At 37.1% G+C, this 15,120-nt stretch overlaps 1 protein-coding gene across 6 annotated transcripts in view; it reads right to left on the bottom strand.

The window, feature by feature from the left end:
* Positions 1–36: 36 nt before the first annotated feature.
* Positions 37–15,120, bottom strand: part of HBS1L (HBS1 like translational GTPase) — a 60,991-nt gene continuing 45,907 nt past the window's right edge. For all 6 annotated transcript variants that reach the window (XM_080390152.1, XM_080390156.1, XM_080390150.1 and 3 more), the window contains 10 exons: positions 12,593–12,739; positions 11,835–11,909; positions 10,934–11,051; positions 10,689–10,757; positions 7,388–7,492; positions 5,249–5,339; positions 3,517–3,625; positions 2,803–2,903; positions 1,759–1,903; positions 37–680 (listed from right to left, as the gene is read on the bottom strand). In XM_080390152.1, coding sequence (XP_080246278.1) covers positions 669–680; positions 1,759–1,903; positions 2,803–2,903; positions 3,517–3,625; positions 5,249–5,339; positions 7,388–7,492; positions 10,689–10,757; positions 10,934–11,051; positions 11,835–11,909; positions 12,593–12,739 — 972 coding nt within the window. In that variant the 3' untranslated portion in view covers positions 37–668. The remainder of the gene's footprint in view (positions 681–1,758; positions 1,904–2,802; positions 2,904–3,516; positions 3,626–5,248; positions 5,340–7,387; positions 7,493–10,688; positions 10,758–10,933; positions 11,052–11,834; positions 11,910–12,592; positions 12,740–15,120) is intronic.

Below are 15,120 nucleotides of genomic sequence, written 5' to 3'. Positions count from 1 at the left end.
AAGTGCTTAAATAACAAAAGATGAAGGAGACAAAAATTATGCTCAGACAAAGTTATTTTATTATTCTTACAGTTTAAAAAATAAAATTAGCCAATGTTGGCACAGCTTCCACTACACAGCAAAAGAAAATTTTTTTAAATAAATTTTGGGACAGGGAAAATAATCCCAAGATAATACTACATGCCATTTTCTTGAAACCAAAGTAAATAGCTCTTATTTTTCCCCTGAATATGCATTCAACTCAAACCTAAAAATATATTAGACCAATAAAGTTACTTTAACGAATTGATGTGCAGGAAAAAAGCAAATCAAAGAAAACATGTAAACAATTTATGTCTGGAAGGAGTTTGTTTCATGATGATTCATCATCTTTTCCTCTAATTCAACTTGCTAAAATTTTTCCGTCAAGCTCTCTAAAGGCTAAATTCCACATGAAGAAACACATGAGATTCTTGAGATTGAGAAGTGCAACATTAGCAGTTCCTTGTCAGTTGGCATCTTGTTCTGCAGTGGGAGAGACTGATGAAGGGCTCCCCAGACGTCTCACACAACTTTTGTCATCATCATCATCATCTCCCCGATTAATTGCACTTGTTCCTTCAACTCTTAAACAGAAGTTTGGATATCTGATTGAATTTTGGTTGGACGGTGAAGTTCTTGCACCACTGTCATTCTTTAATCTAAAAATACAAGTAAATGGAAAAAAAACTATGGTGAAAAATGGAGTACTAAATGTAAAACAGTCACAGCTTTTTTCAACATGATATAGTTAGCTGTGGAAAAAATAATTCCTTTTGCTCTGAAATTCTCTGGGACAATTTAACAAGTACTAAAATAGTAATTCCCAAATAACAATCAAAGAGTTTAGTCCCCAAACTCTTCTACAAACATTGGGTATCACAGACCATGGACCCCATTGAGTTCAAGTTAAATTTAATGAAAAATGCGTGCAAGTAATTGTAGATCCTATTTAAGACCAGACAGATTAAGAGCCCTGAAGTTCCGTAAAGCCCAGAGCTTCTGACAGACGTAGCATATCACTCCTATGCACACAGGGAGAAGCCAGAAATTCTCATGCTCTAGTTCCAAGTTTTGACATTAAATGACTCAGCTTTAAGTCTCAGTACCAGAAGGTGACTAACATGACTAAATGGCTCTCCCTCAAGCCTAGAATTATAATTTCAATTCTAATCCAGAAATCATAGCAAATTTTTTTTAAAGTGACAGATAGGGGGACATTCATATTTTTGCTCCTAATGGAAGGCAAAACATTTATATTTAGCCTCACAGCCTTTGCTTCCTTCTCACTTACACAGGATCAGAAAATGTCTATAGGCCTCAGTAAAAATCAAATGCATAATCGTCTTTAACACTAACAGAAAAAGAGAAAAAGACCTGGGACCCACTAGCCACAATTAAAATGGCCAACATGTCTCATTTATGAACTACTTCCAGTACCGTTATATAGGCAATTAGATTTCAGAAAGACCAGTGTATGTTAAAACAGTGACAGATGAGATGGGGAAAAATGCACAAGTCAAAAATTCTAAATAGAGTCATTTTTGCTCCTAATAAACTTAACAGAACTGTGGCAAGTCTTCCTCACACCTTGTTGAAGACTGTCTCTTTTTCAGCAGAATAAATTCACTTTTTAGACCAATGGGTGTAAACCAGGTCTTAACCATAAAAACTAAATGCTACGTGAAAGTTAACACCGCTCCTTTACAGTACAGAAGGTCTGTTACAAAAATACTATACCTCTGTCACGACTCCTGCAGCAATAGTGGAACCACTGTAGCGTAACATAAACCTCCCAAGCTCTTTAAAATCTTTATACAACTCTAGAGCAACAGGTCTTTGAGTTTGTAGTTCTATTAGCGCATTCTGTCCTTTACTCAAGAACCTGCAGGCAAATAGGCAGAAAACTCTACTATAAATACATGCATGCATAAATGAAAAAAAAACAACCAACCACTTAAAAGGCCAAAAGTATAATAATCAAGCTTGACTTCAAGTATAACCCAAGCCACCAGACTGAAAACTCATTTGCCTGGAGCATACCTTTTAAAATGGCGTTTGAGTTTTCTTTAAAAACTTCTAGAGGATATCCACCACGACCTTCAGCAAATTGTTTTGAAGTTAATTACCTCATTAACACCTGTTTTGTCATGTCTAGTAGAAAACAAGTCTTATTTCAAACTCAATGACTAAACAGCTAATTCATTGCTCTTCAGAAGTCAAGATTTTTCTTTCCATTACTTTTCAGCAACAGTTTCAGCCACGCAATTTCTGGAAAAGGATTATTCTGGTAACGTTGTATGTACCAAACAGCATTTCTATCCAAATACAGCTTTAAATAACTAGAGGGATATTCCCATAGTTCAACTTGTATGGGAAGGCTCCCTAAAAATCTCTCTTTCTCTGAACCGCTGTCTACAGCAACCCATCTCCAGAATTATAGCAACGATCCCATGCTATTGCAGGAAGACGAGATCGTTTTTTAAAAAAAAGGGGGTGAGGGGCTCGGAATAATCCTTTAAGTGCAAGCTGGTGATCCAGGATTCACTCCCAGTTCTGCAAGTGAACTTAGCCAAGTCATTTTCTTCTCAGGTGCTCCACAGACGTATCAAGTGGGCAGGAGGCTTTTCACATTGAAATATAAACATGAAACCAACTAGAACAATGAAAGCATACTCTTATAAACACGTTATAGCTATATAATAGAACCTGCTTGATATACCATGTATTAAATCAAAAGTCACCCTATTTCTTGAGCAATTATTAACTATTCAAAACACTTACTTTGGTTTTTTCTTTGTCACTTCACCAGTGCTTTTGTGCAGGACACTCAACAGTTTTCTAATAGTAGCAGGTTCACTTATGGTTTGATAGTGTAAAAGCACCTAAAAATATTTTTGTTGTTATTAAACATTCTACAATAATCAGAAATCCTAGGTGTTAATACTTAAAAGCATCAACTTCTTTTAAGACTGATTTTTTGACCAAATGCTTATAAAGCTTCCTTACAGGAGTTTCTGCCTCACATTCAGTAACTGTTCCCAGTTCCTAAACTTTGTGATCTCTACAGATATGACAAAGATCATGTATTAATTCATCAAAAATACATTTTTCATTCTTAAGTGTTTTGCTTTTGCCACTTCAATGCACTTCTGTAGCATGAACTGATATATTATTTACTTTAAAAGGTATCTTATAACTAAATGCATCATTATACTCCTAAAAGGCATGAGCTTTCTAAAGCACAGTGTAGCCTGACTGTGGTGGAACTCACGTTCTCCAAAATGGCTCAGCTGTGTGTTAAAAGCCAGTAAGAATATGCATAAGTGGCCACAGTGTCCCCTTATATCCTCTTCAAGTTACAAATAAAACAGTTTCCTCTGGAGAGACAGAACCACTTCTGGACACTAAATACCTCTCATATCCAGGTGGTTGAACATGGAGAGGAAAAGCCCCAAACAGCCTGTAATGAACACAGCAACTTTCACAGAGACTTACAGGAAAACCTTTAGTGATTGGAACCTCAATATTGAAGACGAGAACCCGAGCTCTGAAACGAGTGCAAACTTTAATGGGTTCCTTGGGATCACAAAATACACAGCCAACACTACAAGAGAGGAGAACAAAAGAAACCAATATCTATCTTGGCATACAAATGTTAATCAGTGCACTGGAAAAAGATAAATATTTAAGACAAGCAAAGCAAAGACAACACTGCTTTACTATAACCTGGGGGTGGGGTGGGCGGGGGAGAGAGGAAACCAGGAACACCGTATTAAAGCCTGTAATGAAATTAATTCCTAGACAATGTCTACGGTATTTTGTGGGTATGCATGAAGAGGTCTGTCTAATTCAGTGAACAATTACGTCCATTGCTAATCAGTTTCTAAAAATGTCACTGTTTCCTGTGCGTAGGTACTTTGAAGAAATAAGACTTTCATTCAGAGATTAATTGTTCCAGATCAATAGCATAAAATACTGCAGGGTGCCCAAAACTGCAATGTTGCTCCCTGTAACAACTATTTTGTGGATAAAGGAACATCATGATCAGCACTTCCAGAACTTAAGCTCTCAGCAGCACTCGATTTCCAAAGAACACTACATGGAGTGAACAAGAAAGCTGCTGCTCGTTACAAGCCCACGAGGTAGACAAGCTTTATCACAGTGGCTGGCTTTAGCTATCTAAAATTAAAGGAAAAACAGTCCCATGCAGAAAAACACGACTGAAGAGACCAAACAGCATGATTAAACTATATACATCAGATGTAATCAGATTTCATCAGTATCAAGAGGACTTAAAACTTCATACTTTTTCTTGAAAAATCTAATATATCTCCAAAAGATAAATGACATCAAGTTAATGAATTGACTCAAGCCTTATTCAACAAGCGGAACAAGAGTTGTTTTTTTTTCCAATCCATTTAACACAGAGAATCAAACCCCGTTATGAAACAGCAATACAGAAAAGCCTGTCCTTTTCCCTTAACAGAGCATAAATTTACAAAACTATCAATGCAAGGAGTTTTTCAAACACTAGCTTGAAAGTTTGCTGTCTGAAGTCCAACTGAAATGTAAAAAAGCTGATCAAATTATGGATCCAATTTTCTAGCCTGAACAATAACTGACACTTATTAAAAAGCTGGAGGCTAATGCTTAGCATGAAACCTATAGACTGAAATAGACACAAACAGATTTGCTGTGTCTCACTGAATGTATCGGACCCCCAAAAAAACAAGGCTCAGCAAAACAATTACCAAAACAAGTATCACAAGCAGCTAAATGTGTTGAATAAAGCCTCCGTCAATTCCACTTGTCCAGATTTACTCATTGGTACGCAATGGCAGTTGTTTGGATGGGTTTTGTTAGAATGATTTATGATGCAATAAGCTCTTCAAAAGCATTTTGTTTTATTTAGCAGTAAGGATTTACTTAATTCAGTAATTAGAACGTCCAAGGACAAGTCTTAAGGAAAAAGGCTTTGAAAGTTATCAGTGTCAGCACTAGGGGAAAAGTATGAAAACTAACAGTATTCTGAGGTTGCCGTTGTACATGTAGCAGATGTTTCCAACGTTTGTACATGCAAGCCAGGTGATATGCATCACTTTGGTTTTAAATATCCTGGTAGCCACATCATTCTTCAAGTAAACCGCTGATTGTTAAGTGTAATACTTTAACAAAGCTTTTCATTAAAAACAAACCGTTACTTAGACTGAAACCCAGTTTTGCTCACTTGATTTTGATGATATCCATGCCGGTCAAAGTGAGACTAACGTGATCTCCTGCTGCAGCCCAATCAACTGGTTCATCATGCAGTGTGATTCCTGGAAATGAGTAAGAACAGAACCTGACAGTGAAGTACCTAGGTTCTGAGCTACAAACAAACAGTTCTGTTCGGGCCATTTGTGCTTCATCAACCATTACTCATCAATTTTCAGTATGAATGGGTTGAGAGTAAAAGCTTTTTAACTGAGAAGACTGAGGAAGCTTTTTTCCCCCTGTGGTAAGGACTCACTATTCTCTCACCCCACCCTGCACAATAACATGGCTTTATTTAAGCTAGAGGAAGGGACTGGGCACTTGTCACACAGCGCAGATGACGCAGTCCTGAAAATGCTGTAGTACTAGTATCTCTGTATCGCCCCACCCTTCCTTTCAGGCACACGCACACCCTAGACCGCATCTTTCATATACTTTAATGGTATTATGTCAACTTTCATTTACCTTAAGTGGGTTTGCTGACTCTTTCATAAAAAAGTAACTGATGCCTTTCGTTCATGACATTGCGTCTATTAGAAAGCATCTTTAAAAAAAATAATTCTGACTTTTAAGTATTTTAATCCCTTTAAAAGATAACCTGGCTGGTGGGTGAGGGCAAAATCAACTGTTCCTGACTTAACATTCTGAGGTTTCTGATAAGACACCAAGAAGAAAAGAGAAAAAACCCACTTTTTATAAATACTGCATACATTTATAGGATCTAATTCTATTTCACTAGAGATTGTATTTATTGATTTGCAAATCTGTTCCCAAAACCACTTGTCAAGAACATGCCAGAAAGCATCACTCAACTACAAGCATGTTAAGTACTGACTTTTAAGCAGTGTTGGTAATTATTTCACATACACATTTCATTCTCACGAATGAATATAAGTAAGTGAGACTAAGAAAGAATAAGTGAGACGAACCTCTTGAAATGAAAAACAGGAATCCTAATGTGCATGCTATCTTCAGTAAACATTGTATGATAAATAACATTATCTCCTCTTTACATTAAACATTAATAATACATGCTTAATGAACTCATGCCTCCAACCTTCACCTGCATTTCACCCATATGAGAGACAGTACAGAAGAAAAACCATATAATTGCACCACTGGGGATACTCAAAATACATCTTTTTCCATGCTACTTCCTCCACTTGTGAAACAGAGGAGTGACTACAGTGGTCTGATACCCGTATTCATCCGTGTTATTTTAACATTCTTGTGCATGCAGACAATGTGCATACAACCACATGAACAAGCACAGGCATACTGAGGAGCTTCCCAAATTAGCATTGAATGATCTGGTTCCGGAACAGAACAGGACAGATAAACCGACACATTGCTGAATTCAGGCTAAATAGTTAGATACAGAAACCTATTCATTTATTTTGAGGGCTTAATTTTTTATTCATTGGTCAATGTAGGAAAATCGTAATTTTATCTTTGTGTTTGCATATGAAACAAAACCAGCTCTGCAGTTTAAAGACAGCAATCAGGAAACAGCTAAACATTTAATGTCTTGACTTAGCTACTCCTCTTTCCAGAAGTCAAAGGTATTGAAATTTAAACCCAATTTTCTTCCTTTTGTAGCTGCTCAGGACAATGACATCCTGAAAGTTTGAATATTATGAAAGGATCAGTGACAAATCTCATGAACATCAAACAGCAGAGACTTAATTCTCAAGCTTTTTCACATTAATTCGTAAGATTAATTTTAAGGGTTGTTCAACATCCTCACACTTCCTAACAGAAGTAACACTCCACAGCAAAGCTGAATATTAATGATCCCTGTACTGCTTATTTTTATAGACATTGCTGGAACTCAGATGTTTTGACATTGCTTTATGAAGAACCTGTAAAAAGTCATGAGGCTGTAACATTTGGAATATCTGATACGGTAAAAGTAAAAAAAACACACATGCAAGATTTCACATACTCTTCATAGACATATTTATACAGTCACAGTCACATCTGAAGAAATTCGTTTTATGCTTTCACATTTTATGTTTGACAGTTGGTATCAATTTGACAGTCTGTTACCATTTCAGTAACTGCTTCTAGCCCAGTATTGACCTGAAAGTAAACACACTTCTGAAGACTGTACCTTTTGCAGTGCAAGTTTCATTGGGAGGCATTGCCAGAAGTCGTTCCCCAACCTGAATATAGCCTGCTTCTATTTTACCAGTCACACAAAATCCTGATCCTTGGTCTGTAATAAACACAGCAGTAATATTTCAAAAAACTTCTTAGTAAGGTCAGTTTCCCATCACAAGTTAGCCCTTCAGCAATGCATACATAAGTTTTTAATACAAATCCCCACACACAGCCAAGTAGAGCATTCACTACTTGCAAGTTAGCCAGCTGTGCATCATAACGAAAATGAAACATTAAATTCAAAACCTCTAGATCTTATGTTTTTCAGAACTAAGGGAGATACATCCTTCTTTTCATAAATGTAGGTACATCAAGAAATATTTTTTAGTTTTTCCATATTACATTAAGCCCCTTAATTTCTAACAATTTCATTTATTTCAATACTTTCTCATTCAAACATAGATAAAAAACATACCACAGACCTCTCAAAAATTCTCATGCATACAGGTGCAAATTCCTATGGCATTTACCATTTAACTGAGTCAGAATTCTACATACTGTCTGCATATTAGTTTTAGTCCTGGAAAGTCAAGAGATTGAATCGGTCCTGTTTAATATGAGGAGCTATTGTAATTGTGGATGACTTAAATATTTCTGAATCTAAAAGATCTGCAAAGTTTTTCTTCCTCAACGTTCTAATAGTCTCTTCATTATGTGAACAATACATCAGTTCTTTTCAATAGACACGCTACACGTGCACATTTAAGCACATACACTTTAAGAAATGTCTCATCTCCTTAGCGTGTCTGCATGTGTGTTTAAGAAGAATCTCACAAAGTGATTCTACAATGTCATTTTCAGTATCCATACAAACAACAAGTATACCTTTTGCTGAACATTAGAACTTAGTGATAAGCAAACAGTTTACTATTTTGTCTGTCACATTAGCTTAAAAGCTTAATTTAAAATTGAATTCAAAAGAGCAAACTGACCTCAAATCTTGAAGTCACATACTACCAACTTGCTCTTTTGCATTCATCGCCATTTTACTGATGAATGCTTGCATCTATCTAGCTGGGAAAGTACTGTTGCATTGCAGTATGCCTGCAAGCTGATCTTCCTCTATTCATTCCAGCAACTGAGATGAATGTAGTCAATTAACAGATGACATCAGAAGTCAAAAGAACAGAAAACTGGTGAAGCAGCTACTTGCTCCCCAAGTCACGGTACAAACACGACCTCAATATGGTACACAACAGAACCTGAAGGTTGCAGGCAACCTTGAAGGCAACCAGAACTTGCAGGCAACCAGAGACGAGAACTGGTTCCAGGTTCCTAACCACTCCCAAGCACAATCAAGAATAATTTTTCTTTTTTTCACATCACCACCAGCTCTGGCTTGGTAAACTAGTGTGGTGTTTGAAGCTTCACCCTCTCCCATACTGATTGCTTCCTGCAAAGTGTCAAGTTCCTTCAGCTCCCCATGAAATCAACACAAGTACAAAATGGATAGTGGGGAACAGAATCGTGGGCATAAAAAATAGCTGGATTTCTGTGTATCATGGTACTCTGCTTCTGCCAGGACATGTTCTTTGTCCTCAGAATTTGGCTGCTGGACAAGGCTTTTCTGAAGTCAGGTCAAGTCATACCCTAGACAGCATTATCATATGGTAACTGGGGACTGATGCAGCAATGAAGGAATTTACAGGCATCTCTTGCATCAGGGGATAGCTTGCCTGCACAGAATATTATGAGAGCTATGAAGGACAACTGCTAAAATCAGGCTGAGGCTGATGAATCATATGTGTGGGTAACCTTAATAAAGGGGTTTTCCAAACTACGCAAGAGTACACTCAGCACTCTCACTTTTTACACACTTCTATGGACAGCTCCTCCCGAGCACACACAGCCACTGGAATAGAGCTGAGAACAACTGTTGCTTCATGTACTTGTAACCTGCAGATACTTCCTCTGCTGACATCCAATTTGAGATCACAAGCCAAGAAAAAATAGCCTAAAAAAACACCTAAAAGGCCACATTTAGTGATAAACCCTGTATATGTAAATTGAGTCCCTTCCAAAGCCATGACTTTTTTTTGCATACTTTAGCAAAAAAAAAAAAAAAAAAAATATATTTTCCACAGAACACATTTAGTCAAAATTGCTCATTTTGTGAAACTTGGTTCAACACCAAAATGATTGATGCAACAAAAAAAGTTATGATAATACTTCAAAAGATCTCAATCAACAATCCTAACACCCTTTCCCACAGCTCACAAAATTATAAAAAAAAAAAAAAAAAAGAAAAGAAAAGAAAACATGCAGTGACAACCTAGATGACGAAACTAGCAGTAACACTCTCATGCAAAGTTTCAATATTCAGCATTATGGCTTCAGTACATTAAGTCAACTAACCCAGGGCATGTACAGCATCCGGTGTCTCCTCAAACACCCACATGAAAATTGCACAAAACTGATTTTTCCAATTTAAAAAAATCAGTATTTTGATCTGGTTTGTTTGTACTCCCCCTATAAACACCCTATATATAAAGCAAAGTTTATTTTAAAATATGAATTTTAAAATAGAAAAATATTTACAACATTTCAAATCATGCTGTCATTTAGTTTGCAACTTTTCTCAAGGGTCCTACAGAATGTTTCAAATGGGATGAGCATTACAAACTTTATCCTTAAGAGCTCAGGGCAGTCTATTTTCTCCAGGCTATGGAAGTAAGAACTGGTTATAGCTGCTTTCCATATCGCTATTCGTGCTAGGGAATAGCTAGCTGCCTTTCATTAAATCCTTGGCTGGTTATAACAGTCTGACCACCACCCCCCTTTTCTTCTACCTCCCACTCCCCAAATTTTTATACAAAAATGAAGAAATGTATCATTATTTACAGCTACAACAATGAACATAAAAGGAACAAGTCAAACTCTTAAAATCTAAGAGTGAAATGTAAAAGAGACCAAAGTCACACACGTAGAAAGTTTGAGAAACATTAATTTAAGCAACAGGAACCAGCTTGGGAAAGAAACTCCCAAATTCTGTCCCACAAAACCATCAACTCATTACATAGCCAATTAGTTGGTCATGCAGATTTTCTTCCTCAATTTCTTTCCCAGTATGTTTTTCCTTCAGCAGCACTATGTAAAATTCAACAAAGAACAGTGCTTGAAACTTAATATTCCTGTTCAAGACTACTGATACACATAGAGCTCCTACTTTAAGTCTTATTTTTACATCATTTTTCAACACCTGTGTTAAATATCAGTGAAATGATGGTGAAAAAACTATAAAAACAACCAACCTTTAAAAACATCAGCAACACACAACCTAAATGGTTTATCCACTGATCTCTGTGGTGGCTTGAAAGAATCTGCAAATAAATTGACAAGAACTTTTAGAATTTCTGTATTCAGTAACTTCTCACTTAGAGATAAAGCAACTGCATTGTATTCCAAAGGTTTTGCCCCACACTTTCCCCAAAATAAAAGTTTTGGCATACACAGGACTAAGATATATTAATTTTTAAATGAGGAAAATTACACTCACCAATTTGCTCTAACAAACATTTTCCTTTATACCACTGTGTGAGGTCACTTGACTGACCCCTTGTGACCAGATTTTCACCACCAAGGCCACTTGTTGGGATATAAGCCACATCTGATTCCTAATTAAGAAAACAAATAGAAGTTAAGCACACATTAACAACAGGATCTTCTAGCAGAAACAAGAGGTGCATTTTTAAAACGTTACGCATCTAAGCTATAAAAGAACAACTGGCACATTCATACTTCCCCTGGAGAAGGCAGACTACTCGGGGGATCCATTTCCTCTCTGTTTACCTCTTGCCTGATCACAGTACTCCAACAAAGAGTTGGCGATATTTAAACGTGATGATAGCAACATTAACTACTAGAAACCAAGTTCAGGTAACAAACTCAAATTCCCTATCTGACAAGCAAAAGTTCAGTTTGAATTGCTGGATTTCAGGAAGGCCACAACCAGTCCAAATGGATGGTAGTTGGAACTGAGGAAACACAAGAACGGTCAAGAATGGCAAATGGAGAGTGTCCTTATGAGTTCATAATCCACACTGACACCTGCTCTGGTATAAAACTCTCCTGTCAATCCCGTAGTACTAAACATTAAGACATAATACTTGGTCTGTTCTGCTTTGCAGTCAACAATTCCAAGAAACTACAAATAAGGTGAGTGCCCCAAAGATTCTACAGACCTAAACAAAGCTGATGACAGAAAGATCACTGAAGAACTGACTAACCTTAGCCAGGGCTCAGTGTACACCCTATCAGTAAGAAATGGAATATGCTAGAATATGTACACATAGTAGTAGCAGGAAAGCGACTAAAAAAAAAAAAATTACCTGACTGTAAGAAAAGCTTATCCTACTCAAATGCCTGAACAAAGCAACAACCACTGAAATCTGTATTACCTTAAAGCCAGCTTGCTTAAGAAATTGGCCAAGCTTACTCGTAATTTCCTGAAATCTTTCCTGTTGCCAATTGACCTAAAATAGAAAACAGATTATAATAAAATAGCAGTTTTTTAACTATGACTCAAACATACAGCTGCATGTCATCAACTGTGTGTACACAACGTGTAGTATCAGTAGGTGTTCTCCACACATAGCACCCAATGAATTCACAAACACAAGGATTCAGTTGAACATATACATTAACAATTACTGATAGCAAGCAACACATTGATTGCAAGCCCCTTTAGTTTGAGCTGTCTTTGAACAGCATCCTTTTTTTTTTAAATAAACCTACATAAAATTCAGATTTAGCAAGATTATATATAACACCATAATAATCTAAAACACAACTAGTAATATTTAGCACACCTTATAGTTTTAAGTAAAGCTCCTGAGGTCTTGAACTGAATGACCACCAAGATGCCCTTGCAGATACCACTGGGTTAACTGCTCATGTAAGATCTTCACAAGTACAAGAGGGACCCCTACACATTTTAGCACCACAACTATCCTTCTGTGTACTTTGAAAATATACCATAACAAAAAACAAAAAAAAAAAAAAAAAAAGTATTGTAAAGTCTAAACACAAGAGACAGAGCAGAGAATCAAAGAAAGAAATGATACTTTGTTATTAGTTTTACAATACTGATCTTTAAACTCAGGGTCCACAATCCTAGGTGGAAGCTCTTCAGAAAATGAAAAAAATAAGCACATACCTGGTCCATTTTATTGACTGCAACAGCTAGCTGTGTAACTCCAAGAGAACGCACTAATAATCCATGTTCTCGTGTTTGTCCACCTGTCTCAAACCCTGCTTCAAACTCTCCTCTGCTAGCATCCACAACCAAAATAGCCACATCAGCCTAGATTAAAAAAAACCAATACAATCAAAAGTGGTTAAGAGGTTGACATATTTACCAAGATTATGTCCATCAGCAATGTTTCACAAATTAAAAAAAAAAAAATATACAAATGTACTTTACATGGGAGGAATCCTCATGTGCCTTAAATGTATTTTGAGCTGCTCAGTCATGCCCACTTTGGTGAGTATTATGTCATTATGTCATCTCACGTCATAAACCACCATTTTCTGTTAAACACAAGCCAACTCTTGGTTTTGGGAACCTGTCCTCTTCAAACTGCCCACTATGGATGTGCTTGCACAGACCTCAACTAAACAAATGCAGCCCGTGCTCCAGAAGTTTAAGAATGGGTATGAGCACAGTGTCTATGCCTCCCTGCCTCAGTCTGAAAAACTTCATAGTGAGAAGCTGCAAAAATTACAGATAAATCACCTCACTATACAACTGGGACAACTGGTCAACTGCATATTGGATGTGGATGCGTCACAGTCCACTCAACACACTGGAGCATGCCAAAAATCACACGATGGAAAAGACCACGTAAGCCTATTTTATCTTCTAGGCAAACTCTCTGCCACACAGCATTAAGAGCAAAGCAGTATCAGAGACTTGACAGCACTGCACAAAAGTCAGCATGTAAGCCCAGGGAAAACCACAGATTTTGCTATTAGCCTTAAATGCTGCTAATACTTCTTTTACTTTTCCTGCTTTGGTAACAGCCAGTTAGACCACCTTCATGTACCAAGCAACAGCAACAAGATGCGAACAACAAAAGATACTGCTATCAAGAGGCAGGTTTAAGAAAATTTAATAGGACTGATGAGATGGACATAACGGAAAGAGAGGAGAAAAAGTGGTACTTTCTCCCTTTCCTTATATGCTTATGCTTCGGGGTGCCAGAAGAAGGAACAGAGACAGCACACTGTCCTGGCTCTGAACTCCCCTTGCCTTGTCCTAGACATGAAATCCCCAGAGTTCATACAGAGATGGCCCAAGTGTGAGAACGGGAAAGGATGAGGGATGAGTTTCCCCACAGCTCTCAGCCTCAGAAGTACATGTGGTAAACTTCTCCCTCAAAAAAGGACATCCTGTATTTTCTAAATTATAAAAAAATACCTCGGGACTTACGTGAATTAACCATATGTATCAAAGGCCAGATCCTGACCCTGATAAGGCTGATTTGCATTTTGCATAACAGCAGTTGGGGATTCACCTCCTAACAGAATTCTCCATGATAAAAAGGCATCAGAGCCATTGCCACATATGCTTTCCTTCCACCCACTGCTTCAGCACTGAGACTACTTTAACAGGCAACCGAAAATTGCAAAGTTTCAGTGATTCCTTAAAGAGCTTCAGACTAGAGCAGCCCCTCACCATCTCGAGAGCTGAGGGAACACAGAGATAACAAGTGCTATTTGGCCAGCCCCATCTTCTGCTGAACTGATACAACTGCTGGTGTATCTGCAAGTCTTCTTTTAACACTTCTACCTGTATTAGTTTTTCCCCAAAAGACAAACCAAATCAAAATAAAGTTCTAAAGAAAATGGCATGGCTGAGTTGGTGTATTCCACTGTTCTGAAACTGAAGATCAATTTCTAATTTTAAAAATCCTGGACTTCCTACAAGATATGCTCCATAATGCAGATAACTGTACAAGCTCTACACTAATTTCCAGTCTTCTGACTATTCTGCAGCCTAACCATTGGGTCACAAGGTCCAAATTATTACTCAGGCTCTGCTTCAGAGCTAGAGCAGAATTTGGGGCAAGCTAGTCTTCTTACAGTATAGTTCTCTTTACTGTAAAATCATACTAGCAGTACCCATTCTTACTGAGATGTTAAGTTAAAATTCACATTTTACACTGTAATGACATGCACAAAGCAGAACACTCTACACAGTAGCTTCGTTTTGGGAAAAAAATAATTTTTAATTACATCTCTACTTTGAAGAATCAAATCTAGTATTATAAAAATGGTGCCTTTAAGTGGAAAAAATGTCACACATTTTATGTAATCACATTATTCTCCCTTCCCCTTTATTATTTCCATAAATTAAATAACTAACCTATATAAGAATGGTAAGTGTCATACTGAATTAAATGGGTAGTGCCCAGTACTTTTGACTTTACCTACTGTTCCTAAAACAAGTGGCAAGTATTCTCTGCAAAAGTCCTATTGACAATACAGATGACTTCTGCATAAACTTTGTAATATGTTTTCTCATCCCACATAAAATACATTGTTAAATACAAGAATGCCTTTTGTTTGACCTCTCCAAATTGTCCTGGGTTTGGCTGGGATAGAGTTAATTTTCTTTTCAGTAGCTGGTACAATGCTGTGTTTTACATTCAGTATGAGAATAACATTGATAACACACTGATG

The sequence above is a fragment of the Falco punctatus genome (genome assembly GCF_963210335.1).
Source record: "Falco punctatus genome assembly, chromosome: 5".
Classification (NCBI taxonomy): Eukaryota; Metazoa; Chordata; class Aves; order Falconiformes; family Falconidae; genus Falco; species Falco punctatus.
The sequence above is the reverse complement of the archived record's forward strand: the minus strand, read 5'-3'. Positions and strand labels throughout refer to the sequence as shown.